Source organism: Arvicanthis niloticus, chromosome 24 (genome assembly GCF_011762505.2).
Source record: "Arvicanthis niloticus isolate mArvNil1 chromosome 24, mArvNil1.pat.X, whole genome shotgun sequence".
Lineage (NCBI taxonomy): Eukaryota > Metazoa > Chordata > Mammalia > Rodentia > Muridae > Arvicanthis > Arvicanthis niloticus.
Window position 1 is genome coordinate 26,032,823 of NC_133432.1, and position 20,188 is coordinate 26,053,010.

The window sequence follows — 20,188 nt, forward strand, 5'->3', positions numbered from 1 at the left end:
TCACTCCCACACGCTACTGAGCCTTGACTCAGACTCCAGACTTCCGAGCCTGATGGATATCTCAAATACAACATGGCTGAACGTTTTTGTTTTGAGTCAGGGTTTTGCTACAAATTTGGTTACACACTGGGTCAGAGTTTGATTTGTAAAGGCAATTTCTAAACAAACTTCTCAGTTCTCACATTCCCAGACTTCTCTGACCTTCGCACAGGCACCATGACATGCTGATGCCCACACGCATATGCACACAAGATAAATAAAAATGTAATTAAGAATTTTTTTGTAAAAACTCAAGTTGATGGGCTGGAGAGATGGCTCAGCAGTTAAGAGCACTGACTGTTCATCCAGAGGACCCAGGTTCAAATCCCAGCACCCACATGGCAGCTCACAAGTGTCTCTAACTCCAAGGTCTGACATTTCCCCACAGACAAACATGCAGGTGAAATGCATGTAAAATGAAAAAAATAAAAAGACCCAAGTTGACGTTACAGATGCACTGTCTTTTGTTTCATTTTGTGTTTGTTTGTTTGTTTGTTTGTTTTAAAAGCAGGGCACTGCCTCGGCTTCCTGAGCACTGGGATGACCTGAGTTATGCTTAGTCGCTTAGTAGCGAAGCACTGAGTGCAGCGCCACAGCTTGACACAAAACCACAACAATAACCTTGGTGTTTGGAGGGAGGCAGACTGAATAGGAATGTAGACATGTGTTTCAGCAATCAAATCATTTCAGACGGGCTGGGTGGAGGAGCCAGTAGACAGAAAGTTGCTTCTTCCTAGACACAAAGTATAGCAGGGCTAGAAACAGGAGGGAGCCTGGGGAGATGCCGGAGTAGAAATTGGATGACTGCCGTTTCTCACATCCACAGTGTTTCATTGTGCAGGCAGAGAATGATCCCAAACTCCTGAAGCCATCTCTGACCTCGTCTGTGCTGGGACTACAAGCATGCATGCACTTCCATGCCCTGTTTATGTGACTGTGCTGGCTAGTTTCATGTCTGTCAGCTTGAAACAATCAAGTGTCATTTGGGAAGAGGGAGCCTCAATCGAGAAGATGTTCCCACCCGACTGGCCTGTGGTGAGCCCGGAGAGCATGTTCTTGATTGGCTGACTGATATGGGAGGTCCAAGCTCACTGTGAGCAGTACCACCCCTGGGCTGGTGGTCCTGGGTGCTATAAGAAAGCAGGCTGAGCAAGTCGTGAGGAACGAGCCATAAGCACTGTTCCTCCACTGCCACTACATCAACTTCTTCCCAGAATTCCCCCTGCTTGGAAGATGGACTACACACTGTAAGATGGGATAAACTCTTCCCTCCCCAAGATGTTTTTGGTCATAGTTTTTTATCACAGCAATGGAAACTCTAGGGCAGTGGTGCTGGGAATGAAATCCAGAGCTCTTCTGTGTACCGGGCAAGCACTCTACCAACTGAGCAATTCCTAGTCCCAACTCTCCTCTCTGTAGGGATGGCTCTAGTGTCTTGTCTGTCTCACTGACATTTCTTCTTGCACCATGTCCCCATCACACCACCTGCCCCCTCTCAGAACAACTCAACAGTAAACTCAATTCAGCCTCAAATGTAGCTCTTTTCCCAGTCCGTCTTCCTTCCACATAACCCAACTTCCCTTTTGACTTATATACACTCTTCCCGGCCTGATTCTCCACATTCATTTGTTTGTTGACACAGGCTCTCGCTATGCATCTCTGGTTGACCAGGAACTCAAAAAGATCTACCTGCCTCTGGCTCTCTAGTGCTGGGATCAAAGGTATGTACCACCATGTCTGACTCATTAAGTAACAATTTAGTTTTGTTTTTATTTATGTGTATGTGTGTGTATGGTTCTGTGCAATGTGAATGCAGGGGCTGATGGAGGGGAGGAAAGGGTGTTGGGTCCCCCAGAGCTATTAGGCAGCTGTGAGTTGCCTCAAGTAGGTGTTGAGAACTGCTCAGGTCCTCTGCAAGAGCAGTGCAAACTCTTAACCACTAAGCCATCTTTCTAGCAACCCACATCCCTTTTTATTATTAGTTTTGAGACAGGGTCTCATGTAGCCTGGGCTGACCTCAAACTCTATAATAGAGTCAAGGATGATCTTAAATTCCTGACCCTCCTACCCTTCTTCCTGTACCTTTTAAGTACAGGGAACGGAGGCTGGCACCACCATGCAGATGCCACTTTATGAGGTGTAAGAAGCCAACCCTGGACTTCATGCATGCTTGGCAAGTATTCTACCAACTAATGTCCATCTCCAGGCCCCTCCACTTCCCTGTCATTCGTACCTCAGACCTGATTAACCACCAACTCTTTTTTACCCTCTCTGCCCTTGTGACCAGCCTGTACTGGTCCCACCTCTGTCCTTCTCTGGCTCCCCCTTCCTTCCTTCACATTCCAGCCATCTCATTGTATAGTCTCCCCCCCCCCCAAATCTCCCAGCCACTCCATCCCCCATATCCTCAGACCCTGGGATCCTCTGTGCTTAAATCAAGTTCTGTTTCCTCCTAGCATGCTTGTGATGATCTCAAAAGCTTTGCTAGACACCCCTCCCAAAGAATAAGACCCAACTCAGCTAGTTTTCAGGGGTCCAGAACACCTGATATTTCCAACCTCCTCTAAAGTCAGTTAACTCTACCAGAATTCACTGGGGCCCACTCTCAGAATGGTCTCAAGTTGGAGGAACAGAACAAGATGAGCTCAGTGGGTACAGTATTTGCCTCTCATTCACAAGGGCCTGGATTGCATCACCAACACTGCATAAACTGGGTATATTGATGCAAGCCTGGGATCTCAACACTCTGGAGTTAGAGGCAGGAAGATCAGAAGTTCAAGGCCATCCCTGGCTACACAGAAAGTCTGAGAAAAGCGCAGGGTACATTAAACCCTGCCTTAAAAATATTAATAATAGCGTAGTGGTGGTGACAGTGCAGCATTTAATCCCAGCACTTGGGAGGTAGAGGCAGGCGGATCTCTGAGTTCATAAGTCCAATAACAGAGTTCCAGGAAAGCCGGGGCTACAGAGAAACTCTGTCTTGGAAAACCAAAATTAATTAGTTAATTGATTATTTATTAATAAATACAGACCTCCTGACCCCTAGATGATGTCAGAAAGTTAAACAATTATATTCCGGAGATAAGATCCAGGGCAGTGCTTATCAAAATATCCCCACCCCAACAGAAACAAAGTGTCTCCCTGGATTCAAGTCCACATTTTCCTGCCTCCTCCTTTCCCTTGCCTATGCATTTCCCACTATTGAAGAATCAACAGCGTGTTGGGTTTTTTCCTTCCACTGCGTGGGGCCTGGAGATTGAACTCAGGTTATCAGGCTTGGCAGCAAGCTTCTTTGCTCACTGAACCATATTACCAGCTCACCAATTCTAGGCAAGCTTCCAGACAAGAGACACTTTCCTCCTCCGCGGGGGGGGGGGGGGGTCCTGCTGAGACCCACCCATTCTCCTGGGAGGTCTCAGTTTAGGGCTCATCTTCTGGAAGGTTCTTTAATCTTCCATTTGCCATTCCAAACCCATTTTCCCAGGTTCACATATCACTTCTCCAAATGTTGCTCAGAGGCCCACTAGATTCCGCTCCCCAAAGGCAGGAAAGAACCAGGGGAAGCATGGAAGCATGTTCAATTCCAGACTGGGCTGGTAGTATACTTTATCAGTCCAGCAAAAAGCTAGAGGCCAGGGAAGAGAGTCAGCCAGCCACTGTGAACTCTCGTGTGTTGCTGTGTTCTTTAGTTCTCATGTTGTCTGTTACCACCAGCCGTGCCTTCTCTGTCACTGTCCCCAGCCAGACTGAGTCACTGAACTTGCTGCCTACCATCCTGCTTCAGCCTCCAAGTACCTGGGATTATAGGCCTGCTCCCTACCATCCTGCTTCAGCCTCCAAGTACCTGGGATTATAGGCCTGCTCAAGCAGAGCTAGGACACTGAACTTACATTTTATTCCTGGAGAATTTCACATTCATGTCGAGCGTTTTAATCAAACCCAACCTGTGCCCCTGCTTCCAGATCCTTCTCTAATCCCAGATCCTCAACTTTGTTTGTGTGATTGTTATTTTGGGTTTTTTTTTTTTTTTTTTTTTGAACAGAGTTTCACGTTGGCCTCAAACTCACATCAATCCTCCTGTTGCAGCCTTCTGAATATTTTTTATGTGTGTAGCATGCGTTTGAATGTATGTAGATGCATATGTGTGCACATGTGTATGTGTCCTTAGTTTTACATTTTTATCATTTTAAATTACGTTTATTTCTTTGTGTCTCCGTGGGTATGTGCACTCGGGTGCCTGCAGAGGCCAGAGGCAATGGCTATCCGTGAAGCTAGAGTTACAGGGGGTTATGAGCCACCTGCCAGAGGCCTAGGATCTAAATTCTGCAAGAGCAGCAAGTGCTCTTAACCACCGAGTCATCCCTCCAGCCCTGATCCTTAACTTTAGAATAGTTTTTAAAAATCCGTGTGTTGTGCGGATTTTAGTAAGAAAAGAAGGAAAAGGAGGGGGGAAAGCAGGAAAAGCAAGAGGTGGAGTTAGTTATAGAATTGTGCTCCCTGCACTGCTGGAGAGTTTGAAGGGTAGAGACAAACCCAGAGCCTGAGTCACAGTCTCCAAACGTTTCTTCCACCGTACCACAGGACCTTGGTCCTGCACATCATCGCCTGTTGCCAAGTCAACGCGAGTACTCGATAAGACGAGCAGGGGTGTGTGCAAAGCCGGAAACTCAACAAGGCTCCGTGTAACTTGTAGGAGGGGCGGCTTTGATGGAAACAGAGGTGGGGAGTTGCTGCCCACCCCGCCCCGGGACCCCAGACAGCCTCTCCCCGGGGACAGGAAAGCTGGGCCTGGCTGAGGTCAGGAGCTCCGGGGCCGCCTGACCTGCTGCGGGACTTCGGTCGGGCTCCCCGGCAGGACGTCTGTCTGGAGCCCCACCACGGATAACGAACAGTTCCCGTAAGGTATTTCTGACCTAGCGCCTGTCCTCTAGGCGAGCGCTCCACAAGTCCTCCCAGCACCAGGTTGCTAGGGGCGATGCCAAGATCCCGCCTACTCCCTGTGACTGTCCAATCCGCAGATCTCGGAAGTGGGCAAAGCGTAACGGCGGAGGGGGGGGGTGTGAGGGGGAGGGAACGACCTGACAAAGCGAAACCGAGCCTCTCTCGCGAGATCTCTGAAGTGGGCGGAGCTCAGAGATGATTTCGTACGAACTACAGGGGGCGTGACGACAGGCTTCTCTCGCGAGACCTCGAAAGTGGGCCGGGTCTTGGCCGTGCCAGCCCAAGAACGGCACAGCCGAGCCTATCTCGCGAGATTTGGTGTCGCGGAGCCAAACTTCTGGGGCTTCTCTCGCGAGATCAGGTAGCTCTAGACCGGGCGGACACTGCGCGGAGTGGAGGTCGTTGGAGTCACTTGTCTCCTCTGAGCTCTTGCGCTAGGTCCGTGCCCCGCCCGCCCCAGCCATGCTGTCCGCTCTTGCCCGTCCTGCCGGTGCCGCTCTCCGCCGCAGCTTCAGCACTTCGGCCCAGGTACGAGGGGCTGCCTGCCTAGAAAGGAACTCCGGGGGCGGCACATGCACCCCGGGAGCTCGTTTTTTTTTTTTTTTTTTTTTTTTTTTTAAACCCGCCAAGGCTCACTCTGGACGTCTGGGCCGCCGGCTCATGTCCCCACCAACATCCTGTATAGAAAAGCTGGAAAAAGGAGAAAGTCAGTCCAGGTTAACCCCCAGAGAGTCTGCGCTCCATGTTGGTGCAGGAGCCAAGGCTCTCGGTCCGGAAGCAAGTTGCTTTATATGCAACTTTGCATTGCTTCGGCACAACTGATTTTCTCCTCGTAGCCTCCATGTGACTGATGCATGAGGAGGAGAAATAACGCGGAACATTAATTTTGCAGTACCGGCAGCCGGAGGCTCTGAGGGTAGAGGACTGAGCCAAGGTGACAGTAGTTTGACAGACTTGATTGAAACTAGCCCTTCTAACCACTGTCAGTGGCCTTCCCGCTAAAGGATTGCTTGCTTTTTGCTCATCTATGTAGACCAGGCTGGCCTCGAACTCACACAGTTCTCTGCCTCAGTACTGTGATTAAAGACGGGCACCAAGAGTCGTTTTTCAAAAGTGATTTTTTTTTTATGTGTATGTGGTGTATGTGCACATGATTGTACAGAGGCCAGAGAAGGACATCGGTGTCTTGGCCATCACTCTGGACCAGAGAGCGGTTCTCAACCTTGGGATCGAATGACCCTTTCACAGGGGTCCCATATCAGATGATTACATTACGATTCGTAACAGTAGCAGAATTACAGTTACGAAGTAGCAATGGAAATAATTTTATGGGGGCGCGGGGGGGGGATCACCTCAACATGAGGAACTGTATTAAAGGGTTGCAGCATTAGGAAGGCTGAGAACCACTATTGAAGACCCTGTTTCTTTGAGAGAAGGCCTTTGACTGAACCTGCCAGCCTGGGGAAGTGGGCTTTGATGTCCCACGGAGCCATCTCCTTCACTGGAGCCTTGTCTCTTTTTTGAATTATTCTTGGAGGATCATCCCTGCTTTGGGTAGACTTGGCCTAGGACAGTTAGAGCTAAGCTATTTATAGTCATCTTCTACAGGGCCAGTGCTTCTTTAACTAGTGCATGTCAGAGTCAGTAAAGGAGTCCCAGGATCATGTCAAGAGGGTAGGGTCTGTAGTTTTACAAACTCTAGCAAAATCGATGCAACCAAGGCTTGAGAAATAATTACCATTGCTCCAAAGGGGAACTGATAATTCGAGGGAACTCTCCATTTCTTATCATTCAGGTCATGTCTTCCTGTTCCTCATTCAATCAGTTCATTGAAAAGCACCAGGGACTGGAGAAGTGCTTGGCTGGTAAAAGTGCTTGCTGAGTTTTGCAGAGAACAGAGTTTGGTTCCCAGGACCCAAGGCAGGTGGCTCCTGTTACCTGGGACTCCAGCTCCAGAGGATCTGAAGCCTTCTTCTGGCCTCCATCGGTACCTGTGCACGCACACACACACACACACACACACACACACACACACCAAAAAAATGGGACAAAAAGCCAAGCTAAACATATTACACACTGGGTATGATGATGTATGCTTGTAGTCCCAGCCGCTCAAGTTCCCAGCAGAAAGATTAAAAGTTTGAGACCTGCCTGGGTGATTTAGGAGGACTCTGAAGAGAAGCAGCGCTGGGGATATAGTCCAGTGGTAAACACTTGCTAGGCATGTACAAGGCCCTGGGTGCTCAGAGACACAAAGATGAATGAAGGTGACCTAGGGCCGGCCACAGATGAGCTAACTGTGGTAGGTGGATATGAAGATGAGTGTGGGGCCAGTAGAGTAGGGTTAGCTCAGCAGAGATGGTGAGTCATGTGGCCAAGTGCTGGTGTGTGTGTGTGTGTGGCTGAGGATGGAACTTGGGGCCATATGCATGCTAAGTGAATGTTGTGTCGGTGAGTTGCATACCCATGTTGAGCCTAGTTGGGTTTGTTTGCTTGTTTTTGTTTTTAAGAAAGACTCGCTACGCAACCTTGCCTGGCCTAGACCTGGGCCTCTCTGTGTAGACCTAGCTGGCCTCAGACTAAAGAGCCACCTGTCTCTGTCTTCTATACTTTCCATGTGCTGAGATTAAAGGTGTGCACCATATGCCAACTCCCATTTAAATTTTGATAGTGGGCAAAGCACAGAATGCTGTATTTTGATTTTAAAAATTATAATTGTGTGTGTGTGTGCATGTAGCATATCTCACAGGTGTAGGACAGGACATCTTGAAAGAGTTGGTTTTCACCTTCTACCATGTAAATCCTGTGAGTTAACGCAGGTCATCAAGCTTGACAATCACTCAGCCATCTCTTTAGCCCCAGAATCTATACTGTAGACATGTTGTTGTCTCTCTGTTGTCACAAAGTATCTCAATTAGTGGTGAGCCCAGGGGAAAGGGGGTTGACAAGGAAGGAAGTCAAGATCGTATTTTTAGTTGGGGGAAGGGCTGTGTGGGTCTGTGCATGTCACAGCATAGTAGAGTGCAGAGGACACGTTGCTGGAGTCTGTTTTCTCTTTTCACTATGTGGGAAAGATTAGGGATTGAACTCCTGTCCTCTGGCTTTTGAAGCTAGTGCTTTCACTTGCCTAGCCATCCCATAGGCACAGGCCCAGCATCAGGAATGTGACGTTTCAGTGAAGAGGAGAAGAAAGCATAGATTATGTGTAGAAAGAATTGCAGGCAGGTGGACGGTGACTGAGAGTCCAGCATGTGGGGTAGAGAGGTGTGGAATAATCGAGATTATCAAGGGAGGAATGGCGGGAACCCAGCAAGCCTTGTAAAACGTGGATGTTATCTCAAAAGTGAGGTACCATTTTGAATAGAGCAGGCACTTGGTAGGTAAGGGAGACAGGTAAGGTGTCATTGTGATGTGGGTGACACTAGGTGTGGTGAAAATCAGTGGTGCTGGCAGAATTTGCTGATCAGCTAAGGGAGAGTGGAGTCGAGAATGATACCAGGGTTTGGAGCTATGTGACTGGTATTTACTGAGATGAGCTTGCTAGAGGTAGCACTCAGTGGTAGCGCATGTGTCTGGAGTCACCCAGTGAGGGGCTGGGGGCGTGGCTCAGTGGTAGAGCACCTACCTAGAATCCCCCAGTGAGGGGCTGGGCCGTGGCTCAGTGGTACAGTGTAAAGACTTTGGAGAAAGAGCAAGCATGGGGTATTTAAAAAAATTCAGTGGCTCAGCTTTCAGTAGATTTGGAAAAACTAAAAGAAAATGCCAGCTGGGTGTCCACATAGCTCTTGAGAAAACAGTGGAGTAAATCCAAAGGCACCTGGCACTAAGCGTGTTTGGGCTCTGCTGTCTCAATGGTAAAATGTAGTTGAGGGCTTCTGTGTGTCCCTCCCCTGCCCCCATGTGTTTCTTTCTGATCGGTATGTGTATTCATATAGTAGAAACACAAACCTAGATGTTTTGAAACACAGACTTACATTCTGAAAGCTGAAGTTGTGAATGAAGTGTGTTATGGTTCTATCCATCCTTGATATAGTTGCTAGGCAGTGGGCTGTTGATAGTGACTCTGGGCTCTCAGCAAAGGGCAGTGGGGTTGGAAGGAACCACCGAGATAGTGCCTTGGAGAGATCCCACTGGGTTGACAATGACTCAGGGTAAAGGCATGTGCCCGCAAGCTTTTCCACCTGAGTTACCCACCCTTCCACTCGCATAGCCTCTTAGTGAAGAATAGAGCCAGCTCCTGTACGTTGTCCACTGACTACTTAGTCAAATGTAATAAAAAACCATTTTTTTTTCTAAGATCTCATTACTCAGGGACCAGGTTTTGGTATGTGTTAGCACAGTTGCTGGTACCTGTACAAACAAAACTGTACCTCAGTACACTGCATAGGACCGAGTGAGAAAAGCCTCTCCCTCCCCTGCCCCAGCAATACTGTATGGAACAGGTCCACTTAAGGGCCCTAGATGGGCACTAACTGTTTTTGTTTCTTGGTAGCATTTAAGGTTTTTAGTTGTTAAGATTTACTTGTTAGATACAAGCAACAGATTTTAAGCTGGATGTCTTGAAGCAGTCCTGTGAGCCCACGCCAGTTCCTCTGAGTTCTAGGTCAGCCTGGGCTACATAGCAGGACCTGTCTCAAAAGAACAGAATAAACAGAAGCCATGCAAATGGTTTTCTTCCACTCTCTGTTTGGGATCACCCTGTACTTTTCATGATGGACCCACCGCTGCCCTGTCAGCTGTAAAGCACCAGGAGCTTTCAGAGATTTCTGATGAAGTGAAATGATGGAGCTGTGCCTAGAGAGGGCAACTAGGGGATGCCTGAGTGGAGTGTGGGAGGCAGGAGCAGCTTGGGGCAGGCAGGGCCGAGAGGCCATCTTGTTAACGTTTGTTTAGAGATGACCTCCCTGTACAGTCCAGGCTGTTCTCTAACTCAGGACTCCCCTGCCGGGATTATAGGTGTGTATCCACTCCCCCACCCCCACCACTTTCTTTTCTTCTACCCTGGGGATGGAACCCAGGCCCTCTCCTACGTGCTGGGCAAGCACTCAGTCACTGAGTCACTCCCCAACCTTGGGCTTTGGTTTCTGATAACTGAAGCCCATTATTACTTATTACAGCATTAATTACTTCCTGCTGTGTATCCATGTGGCCTCCACCCACAGGTCCAGCCAGCCTTGGACTGAAACTGTTCAAAAAAGGAAAAAAATAGGAACTGGAGAGATGGCTCAAAGGCTAAGAGCAGGTACAGTGGACCTGAGCTCAGTTCCCAGCGCCCACACGGGGTGTCTCACAACTGTCTAACTCTAGTACAGAGGACCTGATACCCTCTTGTGGTATGGACATGCTTGTACATGGCATGCATTCATGCAGATACGTACATAACATACAGGGAGAAGTAGGGATGTAAACGTTTTTCAAAAATACATTACTTGCATACTGAACATGTACAAACTTTTCTTGTCATTTTTCCCTAAACAATACTATCTTCACAGCCCTCTGCATATTTACAGTGTACTAAGTGTTATGAGTAATCTTTTTAATTTTATATTTTATCACATGTGGGTATGCATGAAGGTCAGGAAACAGGTTTCTGGAGTTGGTCTCTTGCTCCACGTGTGGGTCGTAAGGCTCAAAATCAGGTCCTCGCCTTTCCAGCAAACACCTCTCCTTGCTGGGTCATCTTGCCAGCCCACAAGTAATGGTGAGATGGTTTACAGTACAGGTGCAGAGGGGCTGATGATGTAGTTCAGTAACAGAGCACTTGGTTCAATTCCCAGTACCTCAAAAGTGCCCATGGGGAGGGAGCAGGAGAGGGGTTGGGCGAGCAGACAGGAGGATGTGTGTCAGTCAGTGATATACAGTGCTACTGCTTATTGTGGGAGACTTTCCCAGTGAGGTAAGGATCCTGGAACAAGTCCCCATGGTGACAGTCTTTCTCTTCCGGCTTTCCTACCTAGCTCTTAGTGCAGTAAGGGGCTGCTGCTCTCCAGTAATGTATAGTTCTTAAACTACAGATTAAAAACTACAGACCAAAGGTAAGGCTGCTGCTATGGGTCCAGCTGGCTGCCTGGGTGGAGCTGCCTCTTTATCTTGTAGAAAAGACATTTGGAGTATGACCCCTGGATCCTGCCATCTCTAGGCTTGTGTCCCCGCCACTTGAAGTTGGACTTTGGGGTGGAGGTCCAGAGTTCTTCCACAGTGTAGCTGATTGATATGGCTGCTGGGTCTTGCTTTGGCATTGCGTCATCTAAAGCCCCGTGCTGTGGTTTTGGAGTGCCCTGCTGGCTCTGTCTAAAGGGTGCGTCTCTCTGCTTTTTTTTTTTTTTTTTTTTTAGAACAATGCTAAAGTAGCTGTGCTGGGAGCCTCTGGGGGCATTGGGCAACCCCTTTCCCTCCTCCTGAAGAACAGCCCCCTAGTGAGCCGCCTGACCCTCTACGATATCGCTCACACGCCTGGTGTGGCAGCAGATCTGAGTCACATCGAGACCAGAGCAAATGTAAAAGGTACTGGGTGCGGCTGCCATGGAGACCACCGTGGTCCCTGCAGTAGCCAGGGGCTGGGTTGTAGACAGGCTCATAGAATGTTAGAGTGAGGTTTCACAAATGCCCAAATGCCTGCATTGTTTTGGACTTGGGTCTACAAATACTTAAGCTGTGGTGTCTTGGAAAGCAACTGGTGGGTGAGTACCTGCTGTGTAAGTCTGGTGGCCGGGGTTCCTTCCCCAGAACCCACATGAAGGTGGAAGGTGAGAACCCACACGTGTGCTGTGATTGCACACACACACCTCATAATTGTTTTAGACGTATGAAGCAGGCCACCTGTCACCCCAGCACTTGGTAGGGTTAAGGCAGAAGGGTCACAGGTTCAAGGTAACCCTGGGCTGTATGTTTAAGACCTTGTGAAAAAGTCTCGGGGTGGGGGTATAGTTTGCTATGCACAAAGCCCTGAGTTTAATTTCCACCACTCAAGAGGTAGAGACAGGAGGATCCATGCTAGTTTCTGTAGAACTAGTCTGCTCCAGAGGGGCTCTTCTTCCCCTTAGACAGGGGCTGGCACTTGACAGATGGGACCCACCAATTGTGTACTTTCCCCTCAGATGTGGCTTTCCTGGGCTCAGAAAGGTGACACTGTTCTAATTGGGTGTTCTTCCCAGGCTACCTCGGACCGGAGCAGCTGCCAGATTGCCTGAAAGGTTGTGATGTGGTGGTCATCCCAGCCGGAGTGCCCAGGAAGCCAGGTGTGTGTGTGTGTGTGTGTGTGTGTGTGTGTGTGTGTGTGTGTGTAAGCCGCCTGGGGTGGGGATGGGGTAGACAGAGGGCTCAGCTGTTAAGGGCACTTACTGCAGTGCAGGAGGACCTGATTGCAGATCCCAGCATCCACAGTGGATAGCTCACAGATGCCTGCAATTCCAGCTCCAAGGGATCCAACACCCACTCCAGCTCTGCAGGCTACCACATACACACATACAAATTCAGTTTTTTATTAATAAATACTTAAAGCCTCACCTGAAGTGTCCTTACACAGTTGAGAAGGGCGTTCTGCTGATACCTGTGGATTTACTCCCCTTTCAAAGATCTCCAAAGGCTTCCTCTTTGTCTAGGGTAAAAGTCACATGACCACTTGGCAAATTAACCCTACAGGTGTCTGCTGGCTCCGGTGCTGTGGACAGAACTTGAAGTTGACAGCAAATGTCACTCTACTTAGCCCTCTATCTGTTCCACCCAGCGCCACCTTAAGACTCCTGCTCCCCTTGATAGACCTTCCAGGTGGCTTAGTGGGGAGAGCTGGTTAGCACCCAGCCTGACCCCTCACATCCGGTCACTGGTGCCCACACTGACAGGGACTTTCCTGCTCTCCTTCTCATGGCTCTCTGTGCTCTAGCCCCTGTGCATAGCAGTGCCAAGCTGTGGCTCTAAGGATTTCGGGTTTTTTGGATTTTAACAAATATTTCACTAATTGTACAAAATGCTTTGTCTTGTAAGCCTGAGGAGAGCCCGTAGTTCATTCTCTCACATTAAGGTTGAGACCCCTTTTTAGTGAGTTTCCCTAACCTCTAATTTCTAGAAAAAAATTAAAACTTTTCTTATCTTCTCTCAGGGTCTTGTGCCCATTTTGGGCACCAGTTGAGGGGTTCCTACAGGTGTCAGACAGGGAAGTGAAACACTTGAAGAGATAAGAATGAAAACCCAGTGCAGATTGACTTCATCAACCTGGATCAGACTTCAGGGAGTCTAAGCCAGGTGGTTCATTCAACAAGTTTAAAACACAGAACAAGCTGAGCATTCTGGCACACCTTTAATCCCAGCACTTGGGAGGCAGAGGCAGGCAGATCTCTGAGTTTGAGGCCAGCCTGGTCTACATAGTAAGTACTAGAACAACCCAGGACTGTTACACAGAGAGAACTTGTCTTAAATAAATAAATAATAAAATAAAAACTTAAAAACACAGTACAGTTTGGGAAAACGTTGGCAGCTCGCAGTCCAAGTCCAAGTCACAATAAAGTTTGACATCATAGAGACCCTGTTACAGATCACCTTCCATCATGAGACCCTGTTACAGATTACCTTCCATCATGAGCGTGGGTTCTGTAACTGAAAGGCCTAGAGTCTGGTGTGGTTTCTGACTGAGCATAGAGGTCTGCAGGCCATAAAGTACTGTCCCATCTCCCTTCAGGGTGAGTGAAGGTCTAGGGAGGGAAGAGCCTGGGATAGTCACTCTTGGTAATTGGGTGAGGTCTGCCTCCAGATAGCAGAAAGGTCAGCAGGCCGTTAACAAAATCCACTCTCGGCCCCGTAGATGGAGTACAGGTATTTGGTTTCTATCTCCTCCCTTGAGGAGACACTCCTGCATGATTCCTGGTTCTCTTAGTGCTTGTTTGTGAGTACAAAGACCTCTGTGCCCCCCAGAGTGGAAGGTGAGGGCCAGCTCCTGCAAGTTGTCCTTTGACACTTGCACTCACCATGACGTGTGCACACAGAAGAAAAAATAAACATACAATAATTTTTTTTTGAAATTTCATAATGTTTTATGTGGTTCTCTCACCCTGGATCATCCTAGGAATGACACGGGATGACCTATTCAACACCAATGCTACCATTGTGGCCACCTTGACGGCTGCCTGTGCCCAGCACTGTCCTGAAGCCATGATTTGCATCATTGCCAACCCAGTGAGTACAGGGGGCAGGGCTGGGTGAGTATGCGTGAGTTGGCTAAAGGGCTGCCAAGGAACAAGTGTCCTTCAGGAGATGTGTCTTTGTTCCTATGGTATGGCCGCCTTGCCTTGCAGGTGACGTACTGTTACCAGCATGGCCTGTTGCTGAGCTCAACTCTGAGCTGACATCTGTCTCATGACTTTTTTAGGTTAACTCCACCATCCCCATCACAGCAGAGGTTTTCAAGAAGCATGGCGTGTACAACCCCAACAAGATCTTTGGTGTGACAACCCTTGACATTGTCAGAGCGAACACGTTTGTGGCAGAACTGAAGGTGAGGGAGACCCTGTGGGTGACTCTCAGTTATCTGTTGTCTGAACCGCTCAGCCATCCCTGCTTATGGGAAGACAAGGAATATGGCAGGGAACTTGGACCTGAGAGTTCTGTCTTAGTAGCCAGCTTCAGTGGTTTTTTTTTGTTTTGTTTTGTTTTTTGTTGTTGTTTTGTTTTGTTTTTTGTACGAGTCCAGACTGTGGACCCCACAGGCTCAGACTGGCTTAGCGTGCTCTCTGCCCTTGACCTCTTCCCACTACACCAGGGTTCAGACTCTTACCTACTCTTGGATAGGAACCACCTGTCCCATTTACTACGCCCTGGAAAAACGACTTATCTGCTAGTCCTTACACACGGTGATAAGGATTTAGGAAAGTTCCAGAAATCCTGAAGTAACTGAACTGTCATCAAGGCCTCTAGTTCTCCCTCCTTTTCTGAGGTCACCTGTAGTAGCTCACATGGAAGGATTCACATCCTGCCTGCTTCCTGACTCTTGGGCTGTGCCCAGCTCTTTCTTTTCTTTCTTTCTTTCTTTCTTTCTTTCTTTCTTTTTTTTTTTTTTTTTTAATATACATGTGTAGATATAAATTTATCTTATTTTTAGTTATATGTGAGTGGAAATGTGCAGCTGTGAGTATCCAGAGGAGAGTGTCACATCCTTCTGGAACTGGAGTCACAGGCAGTTGTGAGCCATGCCGTGTGGTAGTGGGAACCAAATCAGGTCCCTGCGAGACCAGCAAGCACTCTTAACCAGAGCCGTATCAGCCGGTGTCTGCTGGTGCCTTTCACACCCTGCTTGGCAGTCATTTTGGCTTGCGGTGTGTGCCTCTCACTAGCAGCCCTGCTGCCGTGAGCCTGTGCTTCTGCTGTCCCGCCACGGGGTGTGGAACAGGTTTAGTTTCTCTGAGTTTTGGAGAAAGAACTCTTTATCTGGGTAAGGATGGGAGACTTGTTGGAGCTTTTTCATGAAGAATGACCTTAGCATAGGAAGGAGCATTGCTGTCCTCTGGCTACATGAGGACGTTATCAGGTGACTATCAAGGTGGGCAACACAGCCTGGCCTGTGACAGAGGAGCCTTTGGTGGCCCCTTAGGGTTTCCATTGCTGTGAAGAGACAGCATAAGCAAGTCAGCTCTTAGGAAAAGATATAATTGCAGCTGGCTTAAAGGTTCACAGGTTCAGTCCATTATCATGGCAGGAAGCATGGTAGTCTCCAGGTAGACAGGGTGCTGGAGGAGCTGAGAGTTGTGCGTCTTGATCCAAGGCCTTCGGAAGAAGACTGTCTTTCGGGCAGCTAGGATAAGGGTCTCAAGACTCATCTGCACAGTGATGCACATTCTCCAACGAGGCTGTACCTCCTAACAGTGCCACTCCTTGGGCCAAGCATATTTAAACCACCCTACTGTCCCTTCCCTGCACCTGCTCACAGTGACTGATCATGTGATGGGGCCAGACTCTGGTTCCTCCTGGTTTGTTTTCAAGCATCCTGGGTTTCCAGTCTGTGTGGTTTGGGTGACTGTGACTTGTTTTTTACTCAAGAGAACTTGTTAACAATCAAGCTTCCTGCTTTGGTGAGTAGGGTTTGGATCCAGCTCGAGTCAACGTGCCTGTCATTGGTGGCCACGCCGGGAAGACGATCATCCCCCTGATCTCTCAGGTACGTGACTGTAAGAGAGAAGTGGGAAGATAGAGATATCATAAACACGGTCTCAAGGTTGACTTGAAGCCCTCAGAACAGTCTGGGACAAGTGGGCCTGGCCTCTGGATTCCTGCTGTGTTTAGAACCCAGCTGTCTAGGTTTTCCTGACTATCCACTGTGGGCTGGATGTTGTTGGAAGCAGCAGGCTCCAGCACACTGGGAAACTGCCCATGAGATCAAAGCAGGCACTGTAGGAAGCCAGGTGTGATGGTGGACAGCTCTAATTCCCACTTTCAAGAGGTAGTGGCAAGAGGATCAGGGGTTCAAGGTTACCCTCAGCTGTATGAGTGAGATGTATAAATCAGCTCCGTAGCCTCTGAATACAATGTACTAAGGACTCGTATCTGTGGTGCATAGCATACTGTATAAGTGAACCAAGAGGAAACATGGCGGCCTTCATCTTGACTATTAAGACCCTGTAAACCTAGGGAAAGAGAGATGGGTCAGTGGATATGATTCTAAAACAAAGGTTCTCCAAGCTCATTGGTGGCTGCAGGTCACAAAAGGAAGAGCTGGTTGCAAATGGGGCCGATAAAGAAGAGATGAGAGAAACCTGGGTGAGGTCTGAAGGTGAGGTGATCTCTGGTGGACCCACTGCACGTAGTCATGGACTATGCTGCTCAGTGTAAATCCTGGCAGAGTGGTGGGAAGACGGCTCAGTCAGTAAAGTGCCTGCCGCCCAAACACAAGGGCCTGAGTCGGACTCCCAGCATCCGTGTGGTAAAGAGCCAGGTGCAAGGCTGTAGTACTAGTTACTGCTCTGGAGGAGATCAGAAGACTGCTAGGTAGTCAGCCTGACCTAGTTGGAGCTGAGTTCAGTGAGAGAGCCTGTCTCAAAACATAAGCTGAATAGTGGTTGAAGACAGCTGACATGAACTCAGGCCTTGAAATGTATACACATATGCACACACAAGTAATTAGGGTGGCTATGCATGGTGGCTGCACAGGGAGGCAGAAGCAGGAGGGTTAGGAAATCAGAGGTATTCTTGGCTGCATCATGAATTCAAGGCCAGCCTGGGCTACATAAGATGTCTCAACCCCCCAAAAAAAGAAAGAAAAAAAGAAAAAGTGGAGAGGGTTCACTGGGCCTCCCCAAAAAAGTGATTTTGCGGCCGGGCTGTGGTGGCGCACGCCTTTAATCCCAGCACTTGGGAGGCAGAGGCAGGCGGATTTCTGAGTTCGAGGCCAGCCTGGTCTACAGAGTGAGTTCCAGGACAGCCAGGACTACACAGGGAAACCCTGTCTCGGGGAGAAAAAAAAAAAAGTGATTTTGCTTTGTCTATAAGAAAGGACTCTGGAGTCTTCGTGGTTGAGTGGTTGAGTGGTAGGACCTCTGTCTGGCATAAGAGAGGCCCTAGGCTACATCCCCAAGAGGAAATGAAGCCTGATTTCTTTTTGCAGTGGTGCTAGGATAGAACACATTGTAGAGAGGCGAGATTGGGCCAGGCCTGGGGCATGTGGAGGGTCTTGCACCAGGAAATTGCTCACACAGTCTTTGGCTTGCCCTGCAGTGTACCCCCAAGGTTGAGTTTCCCCAAGACCAGCTGGCCACACTCACCGGGAGGATCCAGGAGGCTGGCACAGAAGTCGTGAAGGCCAAGGCTGGAGCAGGTGGAGTCCCAGGCATTCCTAGGGGTGGGACAGTGACACTGAAGGCCAGGAATATTATGGTAATAGAGAAAGGCTGGGTGTGGTGTCCCTGGGTGGTGAACGGGTGCCTCTCTCCATGGTCTATCTGCCTCTGCCTGAAGAGAAGGTTCTAGAAGACAGCTCAATTTTCTGTAGAGTGAAGGTGACTTTAAAGACAGGGAAGTACAGAAATGCAGGCCCAGATTCTCCACCATGAGTGTGGGGTGCAGGTGCTTTCTGGCGTCTGGTACTGGCAGTGCTGACCCACCATTCTCTTCTAGGTTCTGCTACTCTGTCCATGGCTTATGCTGGAGCCCGCTTTGTCTTCTCCCTCGTGGACGCCATGAACGGGAAGGAAGGAGTCGTTGAGTGTTCTTTTGTTCAGTCCAAAGAGACAGAGTGCACTTACTTCTCTACGCCCTTGCTGTTGGGGGTGCGTATCCAGGGCCAGCAGGCTGTGCTTGTGCCTCTTGACTCCCACACCTTCCCTCTGGGCAGTGGCCACACGGCGCTGCATGGCACCTGCTTGGCTTTCAGGGAGGGAGAACAATATGTTTTAGGCCAGGGCCGTGCAAGTATCGTTTGGGGAAGGTAGCAGCTGTGAATGGCTGTCACAAAAGGGCTCTCGGGCTGGTGTGCAGCTAAGCTGCGGCCCTTCTGCTTAGAAGCCCCAGTGAGAGACTGGTGGTGTGGCTTAGTGGTAGAGCACTGTGCTGCCAAACCAAGCTAGAATGTGGTTTCACATGTCGCCATTTCCTCTCTCTTCCAGAAAAAGGGCCTGGAGAAGAACCTAGGCATTGGCAAAATCAGTCCTTTTGAGGAGAAAATGATCGCTGAGGCCATCCCTGAGCTGAAAGCCTCCATCAAGAAAGGCGAGGACTTTGTCAAGAACATGAAGTAAGGGAGAGGTGTGAGCCTCGGGCAGCAGCAGCACCCTAACTTATTCAGCATCAGCCATGTCATTGGAACCACTTGAGAGTCTAATTTGCTTTGATGAAGGGTGTTGTATCAGCAGCAGTATCCCTTCCAAATCATGTCTGGTCTGTTGATGATGACAATAAAGCAGGCTCTGATTTTCTTTTTCAAGGTCTCTTTACATTTCCTTTCCCATCAGCTCACCTAATTAGGAATAGTCTGTGGTTGGGCATGGTGGTTCATGCCTTGAATTTCAGCACTCAAGGTAAAACCAAGATGATCTCTGATTTCAAGTCCAGACTGGTCTACATACTGAACTACAAGCCAGTGAAGACTACATAGGGAGACTTTATCTCAAGATAATAACAACCACAAGAGCTAAGGCTATTCCCACGTTAGGCAGAGGCCTATGAAGCTTCAAAGAAGTCTAAGGCAAGCCTATCAGTGCATACCCCAGCTACTCCATGGATGATGAGGCAGGAGGGTCTGAAGGCCAAGGCTCGCCTGCACTCCAGAGTTGAGAGCAATCCCAGGCAGCTGAGGGAGACTCTGCCTCAGAACTTGAGAGCAGCAGCTAAGATTAGGGGCATGGCTGGGCCAGAGTGCTTTCCAGCATGTCTGCTAGGTTCTGTCCTGCTTAGCTCAACCATCAGTTTGACACAGCCTAGAGTCACCTGAAAGGGGAGTTTTTCAATTGAGTGATTGCCCTGTTTTTAATTTGAAAAGACACACTAGCTCCTTTACCCATAGCCACACTCTCATCTTAGCTCCGAGATCAGCCACTGCTGTTCCCTGGCTGCCCCCTTTCCCCTCCTGCCCACTTTTGCTCGATGGATGGAAAACACTAGACAGTTTGAATATTTTAAAACTAGCCAGATAGCACAATTGCTGCGCTCTTATCAGCTAATCTATTCTAGCCAACCAGAGGCCGCCATTTCTAGCCCCCCAAGATCTTAACATGGTGGTTTCATCCTCCCTCTCCCTTTTCCTCCTGGGACCCAGAAGTCCCACCTTTTCCCGTCACCCAGCAATTGACTTCCGCTTCCTTTATTGACACAATGAAGAACTAATGGGAATAGACACCTCCCTCTATGTTGCCTAGGTTAGATGCACCTGCAGGCAAGTCTCTCTGGAGTTGCCTTGATAGTGAATTGGTATAGGGAGACCCAGCCCACTGTGGGCAGTCCCATGCCCTGGACAGGTGGTCTTATGATGAAGAAAAGCTCACTGGGGCTAGAGAGAGCTGGTTAAGGGCCTGTACTATAGAACCTCCTAGTTTGGTTACCAGCACACAGGCCAGACAGTTCACACTGGCCTGTAACTCCAACTCCAGGGGGCCCTACAGTGCCTCTGGCTTCTGTGAGCAAAGGTGCAGGAACAGATAGCCACACAAACATATTAATAACTGGGTATGGTAGCACACCTTTAATCCCAGCACTCAGGAGATGAGGCAGGTGGATCTCTATGAGCTCCAGGCTA

At 48.9% G+C, this 20,188-nt stretch overlaps 2 protein-coding genes across 7 annotated transcripts in view; one reads left to right on the forward strand and one right to left on the reverse strand.

The window, feature by feature from the left end:
* The window catches only part of Styxl1 (serine/threonine/tyrosine interacting like 1), a 30,694-nt gene extending 25,628 nt beyond the window's left edge, over positions 1-5,066 (reverse strand). For 2 of the 6 annotated variants that reach the window (XM_076923186.1, XM_076923187.1), the window contains exon 1: positions 4,862-5,044. The gene's annotated coding sequence lies outside the window, so the exon portion shown is untranslated. Of the gene's footprint in view, positions 1-4,861 lie in introns of all 6 variants that reach the window. The other 4 variants (XM_076923189.1, XM_076923188.1, XM_076923190.1 and 1 more) reach the window with 4 other exon arrangements.
* Positions 5,067-5,322: 256 nt separating this feature from the next.
* On the forward strand, positions 5,323-18,880 carry Mdh2 (malate dehydrogenase 2). Its single transcript, XM_076923192.1, has 9 exons — positions 5,323-5,508; positions 11,316-11,484; positions 12,135-12,218; positions 14,039-14,148; positions 14,342-14,467; positions 16,046-16,123; positions 17,677-17,776; positions 18,076-18,227; positions 18,564-18,880. The coding sequence occupies exons 1-9, from the start codon at positions 5,443-5,445 to the stop codon at positions 18,693-18,695; spliced, it is 1,017 nt and encodes a 338-aa protein (XP_076779307.1). The 5' UTR covers positions 5,323-5,442; the 3' UTR covers positions 18,696-18,880.
* Positions 18,881-20,188: the final 1,308 nt, after the last annotated feature.